At 46.0% G+C, this 24,060-nt stretch overlaps 1 protein-coding gene and 1 long non-coding RNA gene across 11 annotated transcripts in view; one reads left to right on the top strand and one right to left on the bottom strand.

The window, feature by feature from the left end:
• Nucleotides 1-3,252: 3,252 nt before the first annotated feature.
• LOC135383397 (uncharacterized) lies at nucleotides 3,253-3,971 on the top strand. The gene is made up of 2 exons (XR_010419848.1): nucleotides 3,253-3,363; nucleotides 3,748-3,971. It is a non-coding gene; the product is annotated as an uncharacterized LOC135383397 (long non-coding RNA).
• Nucleotides 3,972-9,645: 5,674 nt separating this feature from the next.
• The window catches only part of LOC135385332 (zinc finger E-box-binding homeobox 1-like), a 491,031-nt gene continuing 476,616 nt past the window's right edge, over nucleotides 9,646-24,060 (bottom strand). For all 10 annotated transcript variants that reach the window (XM_064614587.1, XM_064614593.1, XM_064614592.1 and 7 more), the window contains 4 exons: nucleotides 23,824-24,048; nucleotides 13,660-15,384; nucleotides 13,364-13,571; nucleotides 9,646-12,811 (listed from right to left, as the gene is read on the bottom strand). In XM_064614587.1, the coding sequence (XP_064470657.1) occupies nucleotides 12,609-12,811; nucleotides 13,364-13,571; nucleotides 13,660-15,384; nucleotides 23,824-24,048 (2,361 nt within the window). In that variant the 3' untranslated portion in view covers nucleotides 9,646-12,608. The remainder of the gene's footprint in view (nucleotides 12,812-13,363; nucleotides 13,572-13,659; nucleotides 15,385-23,823; nucleotides 24,049-24,060) is intronic.

Here is a 24,060-nt window from a genome sequence, read left to right as displayed (position 1 = left end):
CTGGCCGAGCATCTGGCATGAACTTGCCAATGTTAGGCCTACAACGAGAAACAGAAATGGTCCAATGGACTATGTCTGTTAAACCTCTTCTTGTATTACGGCACTTCTTGATTGGGTATGCGATTGTTCGTTTCTTATGTCTTATATTATTAAATGAATTGTGGAGTTTGGCCGTTTGCACTTGTTCCGTGCATCGGTCGTGTATGAGTTGGGAGAGACGCCAGATGGAGAACAGTGCACCCTCGATATGTGAACGGACAAAATTTCTCTGAAATCGCGTCATATGAACGTACTACCTTCAGGAACTGTCGCGCAGCATATTTTGGGAAAATTAGTTTGCAAGAGTGCTCGTAGTGGCAGCGAACTCCTCCTTCGGGCATGTTGTGACGTCAGATCATCGAGCACTTGTACTGGATGCCAAGATTCGTCTGCTACGGCGAAGGAGCAAGGCGACCGGTCGACTGCTTCATGTCACACGTGGGACGCCGGCGCCAAATTCAACCGCAAAAAGAAAGAATAAATAAGTTGCGCGCTTTACTATTGGACGGAAGACGTGACGTCACAGACTGGCAACTGAGGGAAGCAGCTTTTACTGAGATTGAAAGCTCCATTGCGCACGAGGACTGCGCGCTGCTCTCGTACATTTTGTGCGAATTTATACTCAGTTTGACTTTCTTGTTATTTTTTTTCAGCCCTTCAGTTTGGTTGGTTTGGAGTAAGGAAAAGTAAAATGGAGAAGGCGGTACTCATGAAGAAGGCCGGCTACTCAGGTTCAATTAAAGATGCAGTAATGCAAAATGATAACTGAGGCAAGGCCGTGACTCAGAAATAAAAACGAATATAGCAGTCGCGTGTCACATAGGCTACGTCCATGGTTTTCACAGGGAAGTCATAGCCACAGTACATGCACCAGCTTAGTGCCTCTAAAAAAACTGCACGAACGCCTGCACGGAAGTGTTTGGTCGGGTGCCAAGGACACAGGACATTTGTTGCACTTCATTCGAAGTGCGACATGGATTTCATACAGTACAGTACAATACTTGGAGTTCCAGAGCTCTCTCATGGCTTACTGATTTCCTTCATGGACGGGAACTGTTCGTCCGCACAAGCCAGGGATGCAGACTTTGTCGAGTTGACCCATGTGGTGCCCCAGGGGAGTGTTCTGAGCCCCATCTTATTTAACATTGTTATGGCTGGCCTTCGAGGTTGCGTCGGTAGGAAATTGGCTATCTCCATCTATGCTGATGACATTTGTATCTGGACCAGCGGTAAATCCCGTCCTGCCCTCCAGCGACGCCTCCAACTCGCTCTCGATGCTATCCAGCAGTACCTGTCACTGGCGGGCTTAGACATATCGACGGAGAAGACAGTAATACTTCCTTTTGCAAGGCGGAACATGAGGCCCCTCCAGCTTTCCGTTGCTGGCATACCGTTGAAGCACGTGTCTCACCATAGGTTCCTCGGTATCACTGTTGATGCTAGGCTCTCTTGGCGGAAGCATATTGCAAGCTTGGAGATCAAGATCCACCGTTGGATTGCAGTGATTCGTCGCTTGACAGGCATTAGGTGGGGCAGTGACACGAGCTCTCTGTTGGCCGTCCACAGGGCTTTGGCTCGAGGGTCCCTCGCGTATAGTTTGCAGGTGCTTAAAGGCCTGCCGACATATTCAGATCATAAGCTGCAGTGCCTCCTGGCGCGAAGCCTTCGTGTGTGCCTAGGTGTCCCCCAAGCAGCAGAGACCCGAGCAGTTATTGCTGAAGCGAGGGACACCCCGCTGGATGTTCTTCGCTACGGTGAGACCTGCCCGACTTTTATCCCGTCATCGGCGGCACCCGCTCGTACCGAAGATCTTGAGGCGCAAGCACTGCAAGGTCCGCTCGGTGATGACTCAGCTGAAGCTTAGCGTCCCGCGTTTCGTAGTGAAGACAGTGGCTCCCAGTGCCCCTCCATGGTCTCTGTCAAGTCCAGTCACCCGCCTAACTGTTCCTGGCCTGCATGGAAGGAAAAGGGATACAGCCCCGTGTGTCGCCAAGCAGCTTACCCTGGGCTTGATGAATGACAACTACACGGCGTCAACGTCAGTTTTCACTGACGGGTCATCTACTCGGGGTGGATCGTCCTCGGCATTTGTCATTCCATCTCAGTCAGTCTCCTGTGGTCACCGTCTTTCTCACAGAACATCGTCTACGTGTGTCGAGCTTTACGCCATTCTATTTGCTATGCAAAAAATATCAGCCAGTCCAGCTCAGTCCTGGGTCGTCTTTACAGACTCAAGACCCGCGCTCCAGTGTGTGGCCAACTTGGGGATACGTGGACTCCTCGGTCCTGTTGTCTTTGACATCCTGCAAGCTTATAGGAAGGCGACCATTGCAGGGCACACTGTAGTATTGCAGTGGATCCCCGGACATGTCGGTATCAGCGGCAACGAAGAAGCAGACAGAGCCGCATTGAGCGCCCATCAGCACGCAGCTTTTTCCCCGATAATGATGTCGTCGGGCGACCGAAGGCACCTCCTCTCGGCACTCACCGGTCCCAACATGCAGGCTCAGTGGGAACCACTGATCTCGATTGTAAAAGGCTGGATGGCGGATAGGGAGCGCAAGCGTGAAGAAACCGGCCGCCATCTTACTGTACCCACAACAGTCGCCGCAGCGATCATGGCAACTTCTTGCAATTACGGTCGTACCAACCGTACTGGCAAGGTTACAGGGCCTAAATTTATACAGGTGAGTCACTCTTTATCGAGGAATAAATAGGCGTCCATTCTGTATATTTAGTTGACCATTATGAAGTGTTTTTTTGCCCAAAACGAGCACTGGATGCAGGTTGCTTGACCGCTCTTCCGACGTTCAATCGAGCACACTTGCATTTTACCCGGCGGCAAATACAGTTTGAGTGCATAATATGCTTGAAAGAACACGTTACACTACACAGGTAGTGTTGTCATCAATATATGTGCGAGCACTCGAGCGCTTTTTTGCATGCATTGCTAGCATGGTACACGGTGTTCTCTGCGGAAGCAAGTGGCCAAGTGCCACATTCATTTCTTTGAATTACCTTCACGCACAAGTTCGGTATTACGTCATAATGAGACCACGATTGTCACCTTTTTTCATGTATTGGTATTGTTTTGTGCCTTGGTTTGATTTGTGACAAAGAATCCTACGTAACGGTGGTGTGGCGCGACTTGAATAACGCCTTTGTGTCTGAGCTGTATCGTCAGCTTCTTACGATAGTAATAATTTGTAGCGTGTCGTGCTATTTGTAGCAGTTTTTAAGGCAAAAGTGGTCTCTCAATACAGGTTTTGTCATGAGGGCTACCCAGTGAATTATCTGTGCAGTGTGATACGGCTGGGTGTACAGGTAAGTATCACGTTCCTCATCCACTGGTTTCTACTTTACAGGAAGGAACAACCTCAGTGCACGCACTGTGGTTAGCCTCTCTCAGTTCTGCATAGTTTCTTACATGTTCACATCAGAAACACACCTTAGACTTTAGGCTCCTTCACCCAGCAATATAATAATTAGAGATTGTACTTCTTTTTAGAATAGTTTTTAATCTTTTCAATTTTTAGAAGATACAGGGATTGTAAACCATGTTTTAAACTGATGTTTTAACATTTGTCCAATGCATTTATTAAACAACATATTCATTTTTAACTGGTTGCACCCAAACCAATGTTCTGATGTATTATTTCTTTTGTTGTCGATGCACCATAAAAATTGGAATAATCATCATCAATGCAGGTTACTTCACAGCTGCCTCAACATACTCAAGAAATGGGTGCAGAACCTGCGTAATGCCCACAAACTTTGACTACCACAGCACCTCCAGAAAGTAAAGGCATATGTGTCACATGGGATTTTTAAAGGCATTCACAGTATATAATACCTTGTATGAACTGTTGTTGATCTAAGCAGCCTCTACAGTACACTCTCAGAAATTAAAACTTGTCAGGGAACTGTGATAATTGTTCCAGTTAATAGGCATGCACATGTACGCTATAAGAAGAAAATTATTTATTGAGATTGCACTACTGTTGATCACACTCATGCAGCTGTAGGTTTACCTTCGGCCTCTTGGAACTCTTTTTTTTAGTTGCCTTAGCTGCAGGAGGAGTGTCATCGAGCATGTCAACTACTTGCAGAAATATTGACGTATTTAAGATTATGACACAGTTTGAAGGGTTTCAATTCAGGAAATTTGCAGTGGCAGGGCCTGCCAGAGTGAAACCTACTGAATATTTTATGGTGTCGAAGTGGCAGTTCCTCCAGGATAGGAATATCTTAGATGGGAGCAAAAAGCTTGAAATTAACAAAGTGTTGTTTGCATTAAGCAATTTGTAATACACTGAACACATAGGCAGCAAAACAAAAATTTAAAATTCAGCATGTATGAAAATTGGGTGCAACAAATTTGCATAGTGTACGTGTACATTGTCATTCCTGAGATATATATTGTCATTGCAGGGAGGTCACAAAACAATAAATGTATTGTTTTGTCACTTCCCTGCACATTCATTGTATCTTGAAATGCGTATATGCCAGAATAAATGTTGAACTTGAAAAATGTATATTCTCTTCATTCATAGAGCATAACATCACTTATCTTCTTTACAAAAGCATATCGTGTTACATCTTTGTCACGCAGAACGCACAACCAAGAAAGCCATCTTCCATTAAACATCACGTTTCAGACATGATTCAGTTGGTATCATTTCATAGACAGGGTACACCAGGGCTCGAGTTTCAAGCTCCAAATCGTCATGTTGCAGTTTGGAAACCGTACATGTGTCGTGCAAGAGAGCCCTCGCACATTAAATTGTAACGCACTGAAAAGTAACTCCTATGAGAGAGTCTGACGCTGCAGAAAAGTGTGCAAACTGCGGAAAGTGTCATAGAAGATCTTCAGAAATCGTGCCTGGTTTCACGGCAGTGCTACCACACTCCCTTTTAGATGACGATGATAATGATTGGAGTTTCAGATGTGCAGTTGCATTTTTTTGCAACGTGCTCCTCCTGCTTCTCTGGCTACTCATGTTGTTTACATCTACTGTTGATCACATTCATTTGTCACATATTATATTCTTATATATTATTGTTATATTATCACATATTCGATCACATTAAATTTAAAATTTAGCATATATGAGAAAATATCAGGATGGAAGTTGCTATTCATTGCTCATTCCAACCTAAAATTGAGTGCTACAAATTTAGAGAGCGTACCTGATCATTGTCATTCCTAAAATATATATTGCCATTGTAGCAAGGTCACAAAACAATAAATGTAGCCTTTTGCGACCTCCCTGCACGTTCATTGTATCCTGAAACGCATAAGTGCAAGAAATAAATCTTGAACTTGAATAAACTTGATGTTGTATAAACTTGACATAAGACGTTGAATAATATAATGAATGATATAAAATATTGAATAAACTTGAACTCGTATATTCTCTTTACTCATCATCAGTGATCTTCATTACAAAAGCATATCGTGTTAGACTTTTTTGTTTGCGTTTCACAGACTGGGTACACGAGGGCCAAAATGACAAAATCACAACTGTTTCAAGCTCCAAATAGACCTGTTGCAATTTGAAGACCATATGTGGAGCTGCATTTTTTCGAACATGCTCCACATAACAAGCATGACAAACTTTTCTCACGCTGCAGTTGTATCCAACAAAAGCATATGAGCGCTGGAGAAGGACATCCAGTTTGGCACAACCGCGCCTGCAAATAATCAGAACAAATAAAGGAAGAAGCAAACAAACATAGAAGGGCTGTACTTCAAAAAGAGATAAGTCCTGTGTCTCAAGGAGGTGTTACCACTTTCTAAGTAACTTAATTGATTAAGCTTACATCACTATACCTGATTAACTGTCCTAAAGAGTGTGATCTAATTGCGTGAAGTAATTATTTGGGCTGCTTCGGTGTGTCCATATTTGCGAGGCAAAGCACCGCTGTCGTTTACTAAGAGACTCGTGCTAAGGCGATGCTTGATATAAATCATACTAAACGCATACACGGCTAAAACAACGGCTGTGATTCTACAGAACGATCTCTTTCTGCCATGCGAGTATATCTCTTCCCGGACCGTTCTTTATGGAACAATTTTTGTCCAGAACGCAGTACGGGATATTATATACATGGTTGTTGTTAACCTCAAGTCGTTTCTTATTGAAATATTGGCTGGGAAACGTGCTGTAGTACAATCCCCAGCGCTGCACTGCAGTGACGATCTAGTTTCGGAATGCAAAACATAACGTAATTAAGAATCGAACGGCAGGACACCTGTGAAACACTGTTAGGATACATCAGTATACTGGCACCTTACAAAATTGTGTGATGACAAACAACGACAAATGCTTGCAGCGCAATAAATACTCACAATCTCTGTTGCCTCCCATTGTTCTCTATGGGCGCACACAGCACTTTAGGGCCCACCAACATGGCGGCCCGAAGGCACGCCTCTCCCCCACGAGCCCCTCTCCCATGCGCGATCCAGCCTTTATACATAGAGATCAGTGGTGGGAACACGACATAGCTCACTCCCTTCTTTCTGATGTAGACCCCACGCTTTCTCTTGTCCTTCCTCCGCGACTACCGCGCCCCTTAACTGCTCTCTTCCACCGCATGAGGCTCAACGTTGCCTTTACACCTGCCTTTCAATACCATCTCGGCTTCTCCTCGTCTTCCCTCTGCCCCATTTGTGGAGTACACGGCGACCTCAGCCACGTCTTCCTGGCTTGTGGGCAATACCACCACGAGTGTGCACTAATGGAAGTCTCTATGCAACGCATTGACAAGCGGCCGTTCAACCTAGCGAAGATCCTCGGTCCGTGGTCGAACGCTGCCCACCAGACGCAAGGCCTTCGTCTTCTGGCGGATTACTTGTGCTCCACCGGTCTGGCGCGGGTCTTTGAAAGTCCCCATCATCATCCCTTCATCCTCTCCCAACTCGAAATAGGGCAGTGTACCGCCTCAGCGGCGATGAATCGCCCACCCGGTCACCATGCAATGTATGTGTGTGTGTGTGTGTGTGTTGGAGTTCATCACGTAAAACGCGTCTCCTCGGAAGACTTATTTCTCGAATTGGCCAAACATACGTACCTTCCGTCTAGCCGACGATGTCATCCACGTCGACACAGCATCTCCAAGCAGCCATGGCTCAACTGGACAGCACACCGTGTGACGTGACGAGGATCCTGCGTTCCTGGTCAGCGATCGAACATCTCCAAGTTGTGCAGGCTTTTGTGTGTATATGTGTGTGTGCGTATTTTACAGGCACCAAGTTGGCGGATTGACTGTGACCAAGAAAGTGATTTCTTAGATCCCCGTGTCCACCGCTCTTTGAGTCCTTGACGTAGAACCGAGAAAATTTGCACCGGAGAATTTGTATAGAATTCCTTATTCACTTTCCGCTTTTGCTCTTCAGAGCTTTGAAGTGTAGAACATCTGCGCAAGAGAATAAATTGTCAGTAGTACTGTGCGTAGCTAGATACTTAGCTTGTGTACTTAGATAATAATGTCAATAAAATATTCTGAACAACTAGAGATGGATGCCGCACATGTAAATCCCATGCCTAAATCCTCTTCTGGCTCTTGTGTATCCTTAGACAGTGCCTCTAGTGGAGGCTTCATGGTCACCCTGCCCCAGGCGGAAGTTGGCCTGAGGACGGCTCTGAGGCCGCTTGCACGAATGTTGCGGAGATTCCTGAGTGATGCCCTCGGCAGCTTCAGTAGTGCTTCGGGCAAGTCCTACACAGTCTACAACGCTGCTTGTGCGTAAAGCACTGCCAACGCTACTAACGGCGACACAGGTTTTTCCTGAAGGTTCGTGCAGGCGGCTCCACCTGCTCGTCTTTGGACTGTCCGGCGTGTGACCCTTGACTGCGCCACTTGTAATGGCACGTTTAAATTGAATGCCGGCAAGGTTTAGTAGTATGTTCAAGTACAAGAGATATCTCTGTCGCCAGCATTATGGGGTGCACAGCAGGTCCAGAAAGAAAATGGCGCGGTGCCTGCTTCTCCGTTAAAGTGCCACTACGGACTAAATCTCGTGTCTTCAGGGTCCTACCAAAGTTGTGGTACTGAAATCTTCTTGTCCCACTTTACATTCCTGCAAAATATTTTTGCTCTACGTGACGTGTAAGCGAGATAAAATTAATCTTTATTTTTGAGAACTGTGACGTCTAGTTAGGCTCCGACGGAGCGCCCGGCTCTCATTTGGCAACGTGTCTTCCGGGGTGCTCACTTTTTGCACTCCGGTAACGGAGCCCCACGTGACATACCATCCGACCGCTCTGACCTTGGAGAAAGCACAAAGGAGGGAGAAGACATCTCTTCAATGTTCCCCTCTTTCGATCAGCCTCACACGACTTCTCCGCCACGTGACCCTCCCCGGACGCCGGCGCCATTGCTAGGAGACGAGTGCCTTCTCCAGAACATGGGGTCATTGCAATTTGTGGGCTTATGATTACGTCACTCGCTCGTTGCGTCATCGAAACTTGTGGAGGCTCAGCAGATCTTCGAAAATTGACAGAAATGCTCAGCGTCCGTAAACACGATTGAAATTTCGCATATATGAATCCTTGAGGCGCCTTCTTTTCATTAACTAAATAAAATAAACGCTGTTTTCTGAGTCCGGAGTAGCACTTTAACCTAACCTGAAAGGTGGTCGATCTTGCAAGTGCACCATGTTTGTCATGAGTGTGCATTTGCCAGGTTTAGAAGGCAATAGCACACTGGCAATCGGCGGAGCTTGTGCCACATGGACGGCGGGTCGTATTGCCGTAATTCTGTTTCTCGGTGAGCGGAATCGTATACATTTGTACTGTGTACTTCCAGGTTGGTCCCTCTCATGTAGCTCTTCGTTTTACCTTAACCAATAAACTTTATCGAAATAAAATTATCATTATCCCCTGTAAGATAATAACCGTGTAAGACAATATCGGGGCCTTGCACCACGTGCGAAGGACCATTCTATTCAAATAAAAAAGTTTTAGCGTAAACAGTACCTCGTTGAAGTGTTATTCAAGGCGTTTGCAAAAGGCCGACATGTCTCCAACTCCCCAGATCGCTACCTTTAGAATTTTTTTCTGGGCTTCAGGTAACATTGTCATTTCATCAGCAATAGACGATTTTACTCAGATGCGCGCGCCACCAAGCGCGCGGCGCAAGGCAGCATGGGAACTTTGAGCGACACTGATCGGTCATCTGCTTCGGTTTATGGTTTATCACGGCTGACGCTGCTGCTGCGCACACCGGGAAGGTTGTTGTTCTTCTTCTACCTCCGCCTCTGGCCGTCTTGTAATGCTCTGAGGCGCTATAAGTTCCCATGAGCCCTTGCGTGCCACAGGTGGCGCTTGCTTTTGTAAAAAGGTCTATTAAATGTTTTGCGGTTATTTTGAAAACAGTAGCCGTATTGCCAATAACTTGTTCAATGCCCTTCGCGAATGAGGTTCTCCCTCCGTATGGGCACAAAAATAAAATGCCATGATGTTTGCATGCTTTCTACGAACACTTAATAGGTCCCAGAAGCACATGTCGACTACGCCTTTGAAGACTGTCGCGTCACGGTGCTACAGGGCACGACCTTGTCTTGGGCACAACCGTATGATGAACAGACGAAACAGCATGAGATCCAGTTGTTAACAAAAGCTTTATACAAAATATAAATCTTACACGGATGATAGCATGAAATAAAAACAACAAAAATATCAAACAGGGGTGAATACACAAGTGGTTGGCAAAATCCAGTCTTTGGCGGAACACGTGCACTCTGCGCGTAACAGGGTACTCAAACAGATGCGAGGGAACAAGGAATCAACTTGATGCAATTCAAGAGCACTGAAACGTGTACCCGTGCCCCTGGCTGGAGAACATGTCCATGCCAAAGCACGCCAAACCCCGAGCACTCCATTTTGCACTTGGTCGCGAGAAAAAAAATGTGGGACTCTGGCCTTGAACCAGCAGTCTTTGGCACGTTCACACAAACGAAGTAGACTTGGTTAGATTTGAAGGGACATCCGGAGGAAATATGTTAGTATGGGAGGGAAAAGTTTATCAATGAAGCCTTTTCTACTGGCGAGGATTCGGAAAGGTCTTTAGGAGCTTAGAAAGGAGCAGTGCTCGAATCATAACAGCACTGACGAAGGCTATCTTTGGTTGAGACGGGTCACCTGGGGTTGTTACATTATTCGTTGAACGATGAAACTTAGCAAGTCGCACACGGAAGCACAGCAGGCAAAGGATTGTCTTCGTGACATTTCATGAGGAAGTCGGCATCAAATGACATCAGGAATGTATAAATGATAGCACGTTAGAAATGCGATTACATAAAGAATTTTTTAAAAAATTCGTGCTCGATCAGACGCTTTTCTTTTTATACAGTTTCTTCAAAATGCAGTGTAACACAAAATACAGTGACATTTTTGGCACAGATCCAGTAGATGTATGGCGCATTAAGTCCAGGTGATCTACCTTGCTTGAAATGTATCCTTCGTCCTTGAAGAGGGTGAGAGGGAAACAGATAAGAATGGCGGTTGTCCGAGAATCGGTGGTTCGCGTGGAAAAAAAGAAAAGAAAGAGGATAACTCTTTGGATGAGAAACCAAAAATTTGGACTCGGAACGCGAACTACGCAGACTTCGTACACATACAATGAGAATAGGAGGCAACTATAATACAAGAGTGACTAGGTACACTCATCAAACAGGCTACAAATGTACGCCTAATGGATAACGACCAAACCGCAGAGAAGAGGTGTGGGGGTAAAGTTGGAAAAATTCGTATAAGGGAAAGAGAAAGTTCGCGTGTCACGTTTTTTCCCTCTGTAGTTAAAAAGTGGAAAAAGAGTTGGATGGATGCTTTTGAAGGGATGACTGTCATCGTGTAGTATGTACAAGTGCCGGCATGGCCTGCATGACTCCCATAGAGAGGAATGAAGGAAGTTAGAACAGAAAAAGACAAAAATAGAGGAAATGAAAGAAAAAAAGGAAGCGCGGGTATTAAAGCCGGTGGCGGTGGTGGTAGAACGTGTCTGATACTGGTGATGGCCAGTTGATTGCACGCGTTAGAAGAACGCTGTCTGACTCTCCCGTAATTGCACATTCGGCCCGGTAATGACTATGTGCTGACTAGTACATTTACTCGGCCGTGGAAACAGCAATCAATGCCTCGTATTGTAGAGAGTATTTGGAGGTAAAAATTCTTTGGTGTTCGTGATTGTGATGCTTTGGACTAGATGAGTGGAGGAGTATACCGATAACTGCCGTTTTTGATATCATCTGGCACTTGAAAGAAAACATATATGGCACGTTCTTCACTTAGCAGTCTAGCACCCGACACGTTTTAGGACGCATTTACTTGAGCTTGAAATAACCGCTATATATCCGCTAAATGTATCAGTAAAGCACCTTTGAACATTCGTTGTTCGCGCACGAGCTGATGAGTATTTGAAATGCAAACATAAAAGCCACACAAGCTTAATTGACTGGCCAAAATTCTTAACCATAATACTCAATGTCCACCGTAGCAAAAATAAACGAACGAGAGAAAAACAAACGAAAAGCACAAAGCTGCATGCGCAGTGATAACCAAAGTGGCCATGTAAACTCAAAAACAAACATACATATCACTCCGAAACTGCCTCTTAGCGTTCTTTCAACAACTCGTCGACCGTGCCAGCCTCGCTCGGTATGAGAAACGTTCGTAGATATAATATATTTATATATATTTATATAAGTATAATCTTTCTTCAGTAATGACATGGCGCTTTACGTTGTATACATATAAAAGAGAATCTCTGACACACTCTCAGACATTCGCAGACGTTCCCATATCATTCATCCATGTTATAGAATGCTACAGCGGTGGAAGTTGAATATGTACATGCTTGGAAGGAGTAAAAACTTTATATTACGTTGTTTTGATCCCGCTTGCAAGTAAGCCTGTGAAGCGCTGGAACTGGCTCTACTTTGTACCAGGCACAGCTCGACGACGAGGCCGTGTACTGCCGCGTCTTTGAACGGGCCCGAGGTGTAATGGGCTCAAGCAAGTACGCAGATATGTTCCCTAGTTATATTTTCCAACATTTTAACCAGTCTATATTGAAGTATGATTCACCGTGGAGGTATAGAAGAATGCACGCAAACTGATGAAAAGAGAAATTATTGGTAACAGTAAACACAGCTATGCTAACTTGTTCTGACACTGTAAGTTTGTAAGGGCGCTGGCATGCGTAACTGAGAAGAAAAGCCAATATTCGAGCAAAGTAAGCCGTCGTGCTTTATCACGACTGACTGCCTCTGCACAGCAGAAGATACCGTTTCCAGCGCTTCACTATTCCCGTGCAGGCGTCACTATTCGAAGACGTCCCGCACATGGCCGAAATCTTGTAGACGTTCGGCAGCGGCGTGAAGCTCACGACGAACTATCCTTGCCACTGCACCGTGAACCACCCACTGTTTGGCTTTTGCCCCTGGATGCAACGGGGCCACGGCATGGTTGAACACGGCTGACGTTCTCGGAAAGTCGCCTTTCGTTCCAGACCCAGAGTCCAGCGCTAGATGCGTCCAAGTTTTCACTGTGAATATAAAGACGTCCTTATTTGCCGTTCTCTCGGTATGGCTTGCAGTAGCTGAAGCGGTGGTTCATATGCTGGCTGTAGGAGCCCGAGTGAGAAAAGCGCTTGAGGCACTTTTGGCACTGAAACGGTTTCTCGCCACTGTGCAACCGCTTGTGTTCCGTCAGGTGGTGCTTATGCTTGAAGGCCTTTTCGCACACGTCGCATTTGTGCGGGCGCTGCCCTGTGGCGAAAGAGGAATAAACGTGTAAATAACGTTACGTGGCTTAAATACCCAGGTGATATGGATTAAGAAATGGCGGAAAAGTTTACACTTTAAAAGGAACAGCGGCGTTGCAATGTCCTGTGATGTTTACGTACGTTACAATTATCACGTTTAGCAGATAGACGTGCGCGCTAGCTTGACATGCATGTTATGATTCCAGAGTGTTCTGCTATTTCGCTACAAAATTACAGTGACGTAGCCTAGCTTCACAGTCACGGCTATTGGTACGGAGAATGACACTCAGGAATTCAGCCGGGACATGCCGAAAATCTTTCCCCTCCATTCGGGAAAACACGCGCAACCCCTTAGTATCATAAACTTAGCGAATTCAGAGTGGCTTCCGTTTTGTCATTTTCTTTAGCTGAACATCTTCCTGCCATAATAAGGAGCCCTAGCATTTATCTTTGAATACAGTTCACACTGCTTAGACCAAATGGAATGTTATAGCATAGGAAATGCGTGTTTTCAACCGGCAACATATGAATGTTCTAAGATGAAGTTAATCCTAACCTGAGTGTTCATATTTGTGCCTGGCCAGAGAGCTCTGCTTGCTGAAGACCTTGTCGCACTGGTCACAAGAGAACACGCCTTCTTCGGAGCCACTGTCGCCCTTGATGTTCGCTTTTCGCTTCTTGTTTATGTGCAAAGCCAGACCATTTTTGAGGTCTTCACCGACCAAAACGTTGTCATCAGCCATCTGGCTGTCATCGCCTTCACTCTGAAAGTACATGTGCATCAAGGTTAATACCTGCTCATTTAGATGCTCCCTATACTGGAAGAGACTATTTATTCTGCAGTAAACTTACATGTTTCCACTGCCTTAGTTGCAATGCCCGGGATGAGGGACTTCTAGGCTCTCCATCTACGGCAATGTCACCATCGGGGAAACACGGGGATGACACTTTGCCGTCAACTGTATAGCCTGACAATGTCCGTGGACTGCTCGTGCCCTCTCGGCTGCCGGCGTCGGATGATGCCGAAGATCTCAGGAACTCTGCACTAGTGGGTGGCGAAAGGGTTGTGTGGGGAGATCCAAGGAGAAGTCCCATTACTGTTGACTCTGTTGTCGCAACCGGGTACATCGGGAGCCTCGAGTGATCCAAATACGCCTCCTGGTACCGACGCAGCTCAGCAGGATCAGCGTCAAAGCTCTTCAAAGTTGGCAGTCCCATCATCTTTGCATGAAGCAGCGGGCTCGAAGCGTGCCGTTGAAAAAGGGCGAGTTTCAGGTCCTCAGCAGCATAAGGGAACCTGCATGCTGGCGACCGCCGACGCTCAAGATCACCAGAGACGCCAAAGCCACCATTTGTTTCCCGAACTCGTGATTTCTGGCTTAAGTTCAGAGCTTCACAATCACTATCTGAGACATCGCTACCCGTTCTGCCTTTGAAGGACAGGTCCAATGGCTGCTCCGATTCTGTCTGATTTCCCTGTGTGGATGGGCTGAGGTCTGCGGCTGCGAAACGCGGTAACTGTCCGCCGTTGAAATGTGGAGCCAACGCCGTGTAAGGAGACGACACAAGCATTGTGGAGTCAGTTTGTTTAGACGCTAGGGACGCAGGGCTGCACGGTGACGGAGGCTGTGGTGAGGAACGGTGCTGACGAGATGAACGGATATGGCGGTACCATTTGCTGACAGCGCGGTAACTGCAGCCTATCTCCTTGGCAAGGTTCCTTAAATCTTCCTTTTTTAGGTCAGAGCTTGTTGCTGCCGCTTGTTCGAGAATCACGATACCTTTTGACGAGAGAGGCCTTTCGTCCTCGCCTCCACTTTCTGTGTTGCTCACGTCAACGTCGCTTTCTGAAGATTCTGGCTTAGGCTCTTCCTTAATCTCAATTTCTTCTATCCTAGGTCGCTTGGGATCATTGTTGCTCTCCCGGCTGGCAGGGCGAGCATGACACTCATGTTGGTGTAGGCTGGACATACTATCGAAGGAGGTCCTGCAGTTCTTGCATTGGAAGTCGCCCCTTGACACTTTGCTAAGGCCGAAATGGTCTGCAGCAGCGGCCTGTTGTAGAGGACCGGACGCCAGAAGTTCGGGAAGAATTCCGTTTTTCTTCGGGGGAGGTGACGGGTTTCTTTGCTTTGCAGCATCGACAATGCTCAGGATCTTCTTGACAGCTTCGGCCTGGTCAGCCCTAACGTCCCCGTTTGGTGTATCCTTGTCTGCCAGGCGAGACTGCAGAATCTGGGCAACCTCGCTGAAGGAAGGCGGAAGCGCGAGGTAGTGGGGTGATAATCCCGAGCTGGCGAACTGACTTGCCAGAAGATGCGAGAAGTTCAAAGGAGCGGCGTAGGCCGGAGGAAGGAACGGGTGCCCACCGGGATGTCCGGCGCGGCCGTAGTCGGGGGGCACAAAAGGAAAGTGGTCCTGGATGTAGCCACTGCCTGGACTACCCAGACTTGCCACCGACACTTCGCCGCCAGCTCCGAATTTTGGAATGATGGGCCGAAACGTGTTTCCGCTGCCGACGTTTCCGTTCTGCGTGTTGTTGCGACCACGCGCGGCTTTGCTGTCCATCTTGCGGACCTGGATCGATAACACATTATAATTAGAGGTTGATGAATGCAGACAATCCAGTCCATAAAAACGCACTGACCACAGTTCAGTGATTCGCAGCTGGCACATAAAATTCGACATATCGCACCTGCCCCCATGGAAATTAGCGTTAACCAATAGCGCGCAATGCGTTATGACTGAGATAAACAGCCTTTGTGGCACGACCCTGAACAGAACAGAACGTTTGTTAGCGTTTTCTTTCCATCCTTTCTTTTTTTTTTAAGCTGAGGCGCGCAAACCGTCACGTGAATTCACGTGAAGACCGTCTTCGTAGTCTGGGACGAGGGGGGGTGTATTTGTTTAACGATGATAAAAAATGAAGAAAAAAAAAGGAAGGGAGACGTTAGCCATGATGCTGGCTGGGGGAATATATTTAGTAGAGCAAAGAGAAAAAAGGGAGGAAAGGTCAGCCACGGTATGTCGGCTTGCTATTCCACAAAACAAAAAGAAAGAAAGTAAAGAAAGAGAGAAATAGATAAAACTAAAAGAACTAAAAAGAAAAGAACTAGAAAATAAAGGATAAAATAACAAAAGGTGAAAGAAGGATGTAACCGAAGATGATTAAAAAAAGATGAGGACAATGCGTATGAAGGGTCAGAGGTGAGGGTGGGGCACTGAAGAATGAAATGACACGACTTCACTCTAAAGACAGAACTTCACCGCATAGCACGCTGTGAGCCAACCATTGCCACGAATGATAGGGTTATCGCTTCTGATTCGAAGAGAGAGATGGGCGTACGCCTTTTTGTGGCAATTTCGATACATATGAAAATTGCCACAAAAGGCCCGTCTGTCTTTGAATCAGAAGCGATAACCCTATCATTCTTGACAATGGTTGGCGCACAGCGTGCTATGCGGCGAAGTTCTGTTTTTAGAGTGTTGAGTTCACAGGCTGTTCATGAGACCTGTGTCGCTCAGGAACGTGAAAACTGCTTTGGTCACAGACCGCTGTGTGGGATGTCGTACTGGGCCGAGCAGTGCGGCCAAAGAAAAGTGGCTGGGGATATTAAATAAACGTTGAAATTTAGCGCATTTTCGCGCGTTACAAAATAATCAAACAGAATGACTTAAACAGAATGCAGAATAACTCAAAAGTTGAGCACCGAGACCCCAAGTGGGGAAATGAGATTATGCAAAACGAAGAACAGACATATGGAGAGAATGGTCAATATCCGGGATACCAAGTATATACACTACCAAGAGGACGCATGCACGTACGTAGGTAAAAATAGCTAAAGGTTAACGCTAACTATTGTCAAACTCTATGTCAGGTCCCGTAATTGAAAACATATGTAGCTTAAATGATTCAGCGGCACCACCGTCTATATAGGGACAAAGACTCCAGATTTCATAAATTTGCTGATGTTTGAATACTTAAAGTTACTGTATAGTGTAAAGCAGCAGAGCTGCAATCTCAGAAAATTTATCTATCCGACAGTCTGGTACTGTTACGTCACAATATTCGTCACAATAAACCTCTACCCGAGAAACGTCATCATGACGCTGGTAGACAGACCGAAACCGAAACAGATCGGAAAGGGAGAGCTGGTTTCCACGAATGGACACTTGTTCGCTGCCTCCTATTGAAAAAAAAAAAAAAAGCAGAACCGAAGGTCGCGTCCCTTTCAGGGGTCATCGTAATCCACTCAAGACCGTGGTTTTCGGGCGCGACCTTGTTCGCTCCATAGCTTCGAGCATAGTTCAACTCTACCAAACCGGTGGCGCTGTCGAACACTATGACGTCATTTGTTTACAAACAGAGAGAGGCCTATTGCGCTCACGTCTCTTTTTTTTTAGAAAATCAAAATGGAAAATTGCGGGTAACACTGCGTCGAAATCGCCATGCACCAACAGCGCGTTCCTCGCCATGTGCAGCGGCAAAACTACGTTGCGTGCGCATAACACTGTGACTAATTTCAAAGAAGTCGGCTATACGTGGTCACCATGAGCAGCAAGCCAGTGGGGAACATAGATCACTGTTACTTGACAAATTGAGGATTATTTCCCACCAGACATCGCCCCGGGCCGTTTTACCGCAATTCTACCCACAAATTAAAAATACGTTCCTCGTCACACGTATAACTTGTTAAGACTGATCCTCAGATCGCGGGTTCGAACCCGGCCGAGGACGCCAGCAACTTGGTGGCAGGGTACAAGTTGTTTAGACACGCCGTCTTCCGCGAGGGACGTTAAGTACGGGGTGCCGCGTGGTGAGCTTTCACCGCACGTTAAAGAACCCTCAAATGGGCGAAAGGAATCCACAGACCGACCGCTGTGGCGTAGCTCATGATCTCAGTTGTCTCGTCATGTAAACCCCCAATGATTATTACTATTATTATTATTATTATTATTAGTAGTAGTAGTAGTAGTTAAGAGTTGCCTTTATGCGCATTGTTGGTACATGTCAACATCCTCGGTACCGCTAAAATACTCGGATGTTGGGCGTTGTGTCGTCCGTGTATTTTGGCGCTACCAAGGAAGATGATATAACTAAGTTGTACTGGGTTTACGAGCAACAAGCTGCTAAACTACACTCTTAAAAATGAACTACACCACATAGCACGCTCCTAGCCAACCATCATTCTTTTCTTCCAACCAACAGCGTTCTTTCCCCTGATTTGCTGAAAACGGGGGCGTACGCCATCTTTGTTGCATGATGCAGTTCATAATTGCCAGGAAAATGGCGTACGACCCCGTTTTCACGAAATCAAGAGAGAGAGAGAGAACGTAGTTCATTCGGGATGAGGGTTGGCTAGGAGCGTGCTATGCGGTGAAGCTATATGTTTTTTCAACGGCAAGCTACCTCGACACTCCCCCCCCCCCCTATATGTTTTTTTAGAGTGAACGACGGAGAGGGGACGAAATGGCTGTGGGGGAGGGATTCCCCTTCACCTTCACTATACCTCTTTCCCTCAGCAATGTTAAGATGCGATGCAGGCTAACAGGCTACAGTGGCGGACAAAGTGTGAGACAGCCCCGCTTATGCCGCAGATTTTGTATAGGACTGCAAATTATACATATACTTTTCAGTAAACAAAAGCGAAATGGTGCTTTGCAATACCCGCAGTAATTAGAAGTTGATAGGTTTGTTGCGTGCCAAAATTGACACGCGAATTTCGCAAATCAGATATTCGAAAGCTTTAACTTGTGGCCACCGTGTGGAGCCTTGCATGAAAAAATATTTCCGGAACGTTTCGTTTCGCTCGCCCACCTGCAGAAGTAAACCACATTGCAACAACTTCAGAATACTAATTAGTAATTACACTTTATCTGAGTACTGGAAAGGCTCAGTAACATTTTAGTACAGTTACGTGATGCATATCTGTTAGCCGAAGGATATGTCATCTTACACTGCTCGCTGGAACAAAGCCAGCCGGCGGCGACCCACATTGGATCAAACGCTCGAGAATGAGAAAAAAGTACAACGCACAGTTGGTCCCACTCTCAAGACTCGTCAATGCGTTGCAACGACAACTTTTAGGCACCTTGTTCAACGAATAAACTGTAGGGGGAACATTACACTAGTTACACTACATTATTTCAAGACAAACGCGCATGATGAATCCGCCTTCTTCATGATGATTCACACTACTGCGTTTACAGTTGCGCTTGCGCGATACGTAAGCTGACAGCGAATTATTACAACGGAACATCCTTCAGGATAGAACGAAGGTACACGTAAGACGTTGTACGCAGCCGTAAACGCAGTAATGTGAATCAGCCTTTCTCTCCCTCGCCTCCAACAGCCCGAACAGCAAATTGTCAAACAACCAAGGGACCTTGATATCTTCGACTTTCCTCAAAAATATATTTTGTTAGGTGGTGGCAAATTATGAAAAAAATGCGCCAGTTCTCGCATCCAGGTTGCAGCCGTGAGAAAGGGGCCGAAAAAAAATGCCGCCGCTCCGCAGCTAAACGTCCTCAGCTTCTTTGAAAGTTTCTCTAATGGCAACGGTGCGCTGAGGTGTTTTTTCATTTTTTTTTCATTTAGTTTCTACTAGGTCGACAACAGGTTGGCGACTGCGTTGTTGAGTTCCAGATAACTTTTTCTTAAAAAAATGTGAAACTCATACGCACACGCTGAAGTGATCGTTTCTCAAGATTATGCCTTCTTCAGCACGAATCGTCATTGTAAAGTACACTCTTAAAAATGAACTTCACCGCATAGCACGCTACTAGCCAACCATCAACTCGGACGATATCGTTATCTGCCCTGATTTGTTGAAAACGGGAGGCGTACGCCTTTTTTGTGACAATTATGAACAGCATAAGTGTCACAGAAAAGGCGTACGCCTCACGTTTTAAACAAATCCCGGCAGATAACGATATCATTTAAGATGATGGTTGGTTAACAGCGTGCTATGCGGTGAAGTTCATTTTTAAGAGTGTATGGAACGTATAAATTCGTATTTGCCGCTGAAAGCTACAGGCAAAAGAAAACTAGAAGGCTACACTCTTAAAAATAAACTTCACCGCATAGCACGCTCCTAGCCAACCATAATCTCGAATTATATCGTTATCTGCCCTGATTTGTTGAAAACGGGAGGCGTTCGCCTTTTTTGTGACACTTATGCGGTTCATAATTAACGATATCATTCGAGATTACGGTTGGCTAGGAGCGTGCTATGCGGTAAAGTTCATTTTTAAGAGTGTACCAATCCCACGACTTCTTTCTGATTATGCGTCGCAGAAGCAGGTCGAGCACCGAGAAAAGTCACGCTCAAAAAAGTGGAGCAGGATATGCTACCTATGTAAATATGCATGCTCCACCACATGTTTCGTTTTCTATAAATTCAGTCCAATGAAATGTATGTATATGTATCTACAGTGTGTTTCAGTTACGATGCACACACCATGCAAAAAAATTTAATGAAACAAGTATTCAGCGTACGCATCTCTCAACTCTCATCTCTCAGGAAACTCATCCACTTCGCCTCAATTGAGGCGGAGTCAAGAGTTGCGCAAGTCCGAATTTCAGCAAGAGCGCTTTGGCAAGAGGCGGATTGTCGCCTGACAAATTCATGAAGGAGAACGCTACCCTCACTTGGCTAATTTTCGAGTTCAATTAGCAAACATAGCTTAATTAATGCGTGACGTGTGTGCTAACTACCACAATGTGTGGCAAAAACCTAGCAGGACTAAATACCGTTGACCTCATATGCATACGCTGCATACTTTTTCAATAAAAATTTTTGACATGGCTACTGAAACATCCTGTAGCCAGCCTCACTCACACCAGCTGCTGTTTGGCCCTGCCGCCGCCTGGCCACCTTGGGTGTGCGCGCACGCCGAGACAATTAAAAGATCGCCACGTCGCCCACACCACAGTCGGGATCAGCAACGACTGCCATTTTTTCTTCAGTGTAACGGGAGCGAAATAACAACAGTGACAAACAGATGAAGTGACGATGAATGAGGCAATTGTGTCACAGGGTGCTAGAGTCAATAAATAGCTAAGTTGCGCAACATATAAAAAATTCGTGGTTTCTTTTTCTTTTTTTTCTGAGGAATTTTACCCAGAGGCGTGTCATGCAACTGCTTCTCGAATCGGGACAAATGTTGGCGTGTCACAAGAGAGAGCAGGTATCAAAGACTGTATAGGTACGCGCATAATTAGTTATCAAAAGAAAGCTTTGAAAGACAAACAGAACAGAATGACGTTGGGTGCGGGAGTTTGTGTAACGGGCTTGTATGCGAGATATTGAGTACAAGGAGCGACAGGGAACACACACCCTCCTTGTGTTTTCTATTGCTCCTCATACTCAAGGAACAGGCTTTTCATCTTCACGCAATAAACTGTTCACGCTGGATAAGACCTCAGAAAACAGACACCTTCGCATTTGCTGGTGAGCTTTTCGTGTTTGGGAAAAATAACTTTCTGGAGTACAACGACAACAACAACAACAAGTAGTTGTACATATTTATATATAGCAGTATGTATAGACTTGTCACCATGCTTTGCACGAAGAATATTTACGTTGTTATGCTGTTAGTGAAAAGCAAAGTGTAATTTGGTCAGTTGCCTGAGTAATTAGACAATTATGTTAATAAAATATTCTGAACAGAAGAAGTCACATGCTTTCTGTCTACCTTGATAAAAAAGGGTGTCTCCGTGCAGCACATCGTTGCTGCAAGAGAAACCTCCAAGGATGCTAGGTGATCTACGAACAAAAAGAACTTTGCCCCTCCCCCTCGAGAATGGATGCAGCCTGCGAAAAGTAGGCCATTTTTTTTCAACATTTGCAATCACCTAGTAGTTTTTATTTTATTTTTATTTATTTATTTTTTGGGGGGTGATCTAAGACGTCAAGGTTCCTAGCCTGTTCAAATTTCGGTGGAACTACTCCCAAGTTCCAAACATAATATCAGCATAACATAATATGAATGGCTGACTTTAGAAACATATTGTCCATGCAACAAAACGTGTATAGCATAACGTACACTCTTAGACATGAACTTCACCGCAGAGCACGCTCCTAGCCAACCATAATCTCGAATGGCGTACGCCTTTTTTTGTGACAATTACGAACTAAATAAGTGTCGCAAAAAAGGCGTACACCTCCCGTTTTCAACAAATCAGAGCAGATAACAATATCAGTCGAGATGATGGTTAGCTAGGAGCGTGCTATGCGGTGGAGTTCATTTTTAAGAGTGCACTCGCAAACAACATCAACCAGCTTTACTGCGTCAATTTACTCTCGTTCAGCACATCAAATACTATTACCTATGAAAGGACGCCTTCGAGCTCAAAATAGTAAGCGATAGAAACGCTAATATTATCAACTTTTATAACAGCATTGAGAATAGCGTCACAATATGAACTAATGCAATGATTCCAGGAAAGCAAGTCGTAACAGCGGTCCAAGTAAGGAATGACTAAGACACAATTCACGGTGCATTGCACACAATTAACTGTACCCAGCTCATGATATGCTCAACACAAATACAAAGGACGTTGTTGCTTTGCTCACCGAATCCCGCCGCTGCAAATCCCAGATCTACGTGCACACTAAGCTCATCCAAAAGTCCTCCGTGAGGCGTCACAAGAACCGACAGAATTCTTCAAGAAACCGATCGCAGGGGCACCGACACTGCGAGCAGGTAACGGGGATTTGAAAGACGAGGGGCGATGGAGCGGAATGTGCCATTCCATGGACATGGTACAAGGAGGGGAAGGAGCCCACTCCGGCGAAAGAGGAGGAGACTACGATGAACTGCCCTTGCCCCATCCAGGAAGAACCACACCTATCTTGGCAGGCCAAGGGATGGGGGGTCTCAATGGGGCGCCACAGAGCAAAGAGGGCAAGAGGAAACCTTCAACAGGGTACCTATAGCCTCCAGGGTGACAACGGTTTTCTTTCTTTCTTTTTTTTCTGTATAACGTGCCACCGGCCTGGAAGAGCCATCTGAGTTCCATTCTCGTTTGGCCTTCAGCCGTGACTTCAAAAACAAAGCGTCAAGAAAAACATACGGAGCATGAGCGTTTCGTTATGGGAGGGGGAGCAAACTGCCCTGGAAGGTGACGAGCATCGTGCACCTGCTGGGAAGACAACCACTTCGGCCTGTTCGGGTGGGCCATCTCTTGTGGACGGTCTGGCTCTAATTGCAAAGTTTCCCGGGACTGGGAAGCGCGCAGCATATGGCACACCTAATGGAGGCACGCAGGACGACGGGTCTCGAGTGAACAATCTGTGAGCACGGCTTTGCGGGAGCTCACCGGATTAGCTCGCGGCAACGACGTAGGTCTGTGGCACATGTGCACGCCCATCATCTGCAGTTCGCTCGCAAACACTGCTCAGGCATATAGCGTTAACAATAATCCGTAAAGGAAGAATGCATGCCGCCTCTCCATGTCCAAGGGGTGTCAAAAAGTAGATGCCGCTTACAACTGTACCTCGTTTAACAAACACGTATCCAAACCATTGATGTTGTTCTTTCGGAGGACGGCCGGCGTTCCATAGCTTACAATTAGTGCTTGATAAAATGCAGGTTCTGCACGGAAGCTTCACGTTGATAGCAGATGCTCCTAACCGTCTGAACATTATTCTGACTATACCACCTTCGTGGAAATGATGGCGTTTGTATAATTTGTCTATTTACATTTGTCCCTGCTTAGACGAGTCGCAACGCGTCTGCTTGAATTAGCAGTTTGCACTACATTTACAAACGTACGATTACGAACAAAGGCAACAACCGCCAGAGACGTTCAAGTACGAGATCTGTAAGTGCAGCAACTGTCAGCTGGCTGAACGCATGTGACAAAGCCGTCGGTTCCGTGGTACGTAAATAGCGCACTAGATTTATGAATATCAATAACACGCCCGAGCTCACAATTCATCGTCGCAGGTGTCCACATAAGTCGCCGGTCAAAACGGGGCACGAAAACAGGATTTCCTTAAAAATTCTGACCTTCAAGTTGACGATGAGGCACTTCTTGCTTGTCATGTGCGAAGAATAGGAACCCGAGTGGGAGAAACGCTTGGCGCAGTGTGGACATTCGAAGGGCTTCTCCCCGCTGTGGATGCGGATGTGCTCCTTCAAGTGGTGTTTGAACTTGAAGGCCTTTCCGCAGCTCGGTTCAGGACACTTGAACTTGCGTAGTACAGCGCTCTCGTCTTGAACACCAGTACCTCGCTGAAAAGACAT

The sequence above is a fragment of the Ornithodoros turicata genome, chromosome 2 (genome assembly GCF_037126465.1).
Source record: "Ornithodoros turicata isolate Travis chromosome 2, ASM3712646v1, whole genome shotgun sequence".
Taxonomy (NCBI): domain Eukaryota; kingdom Metazoa; phylum Arthropoda; class Arachnida; order Ixodida; family Argasidae; genus Ornithodoros; species Ornithodoros turicata.
Note: the sequence above shows the minus strand (reverse complement) of the source record. Positions and strands in the feature narration are given on the sequence as shown.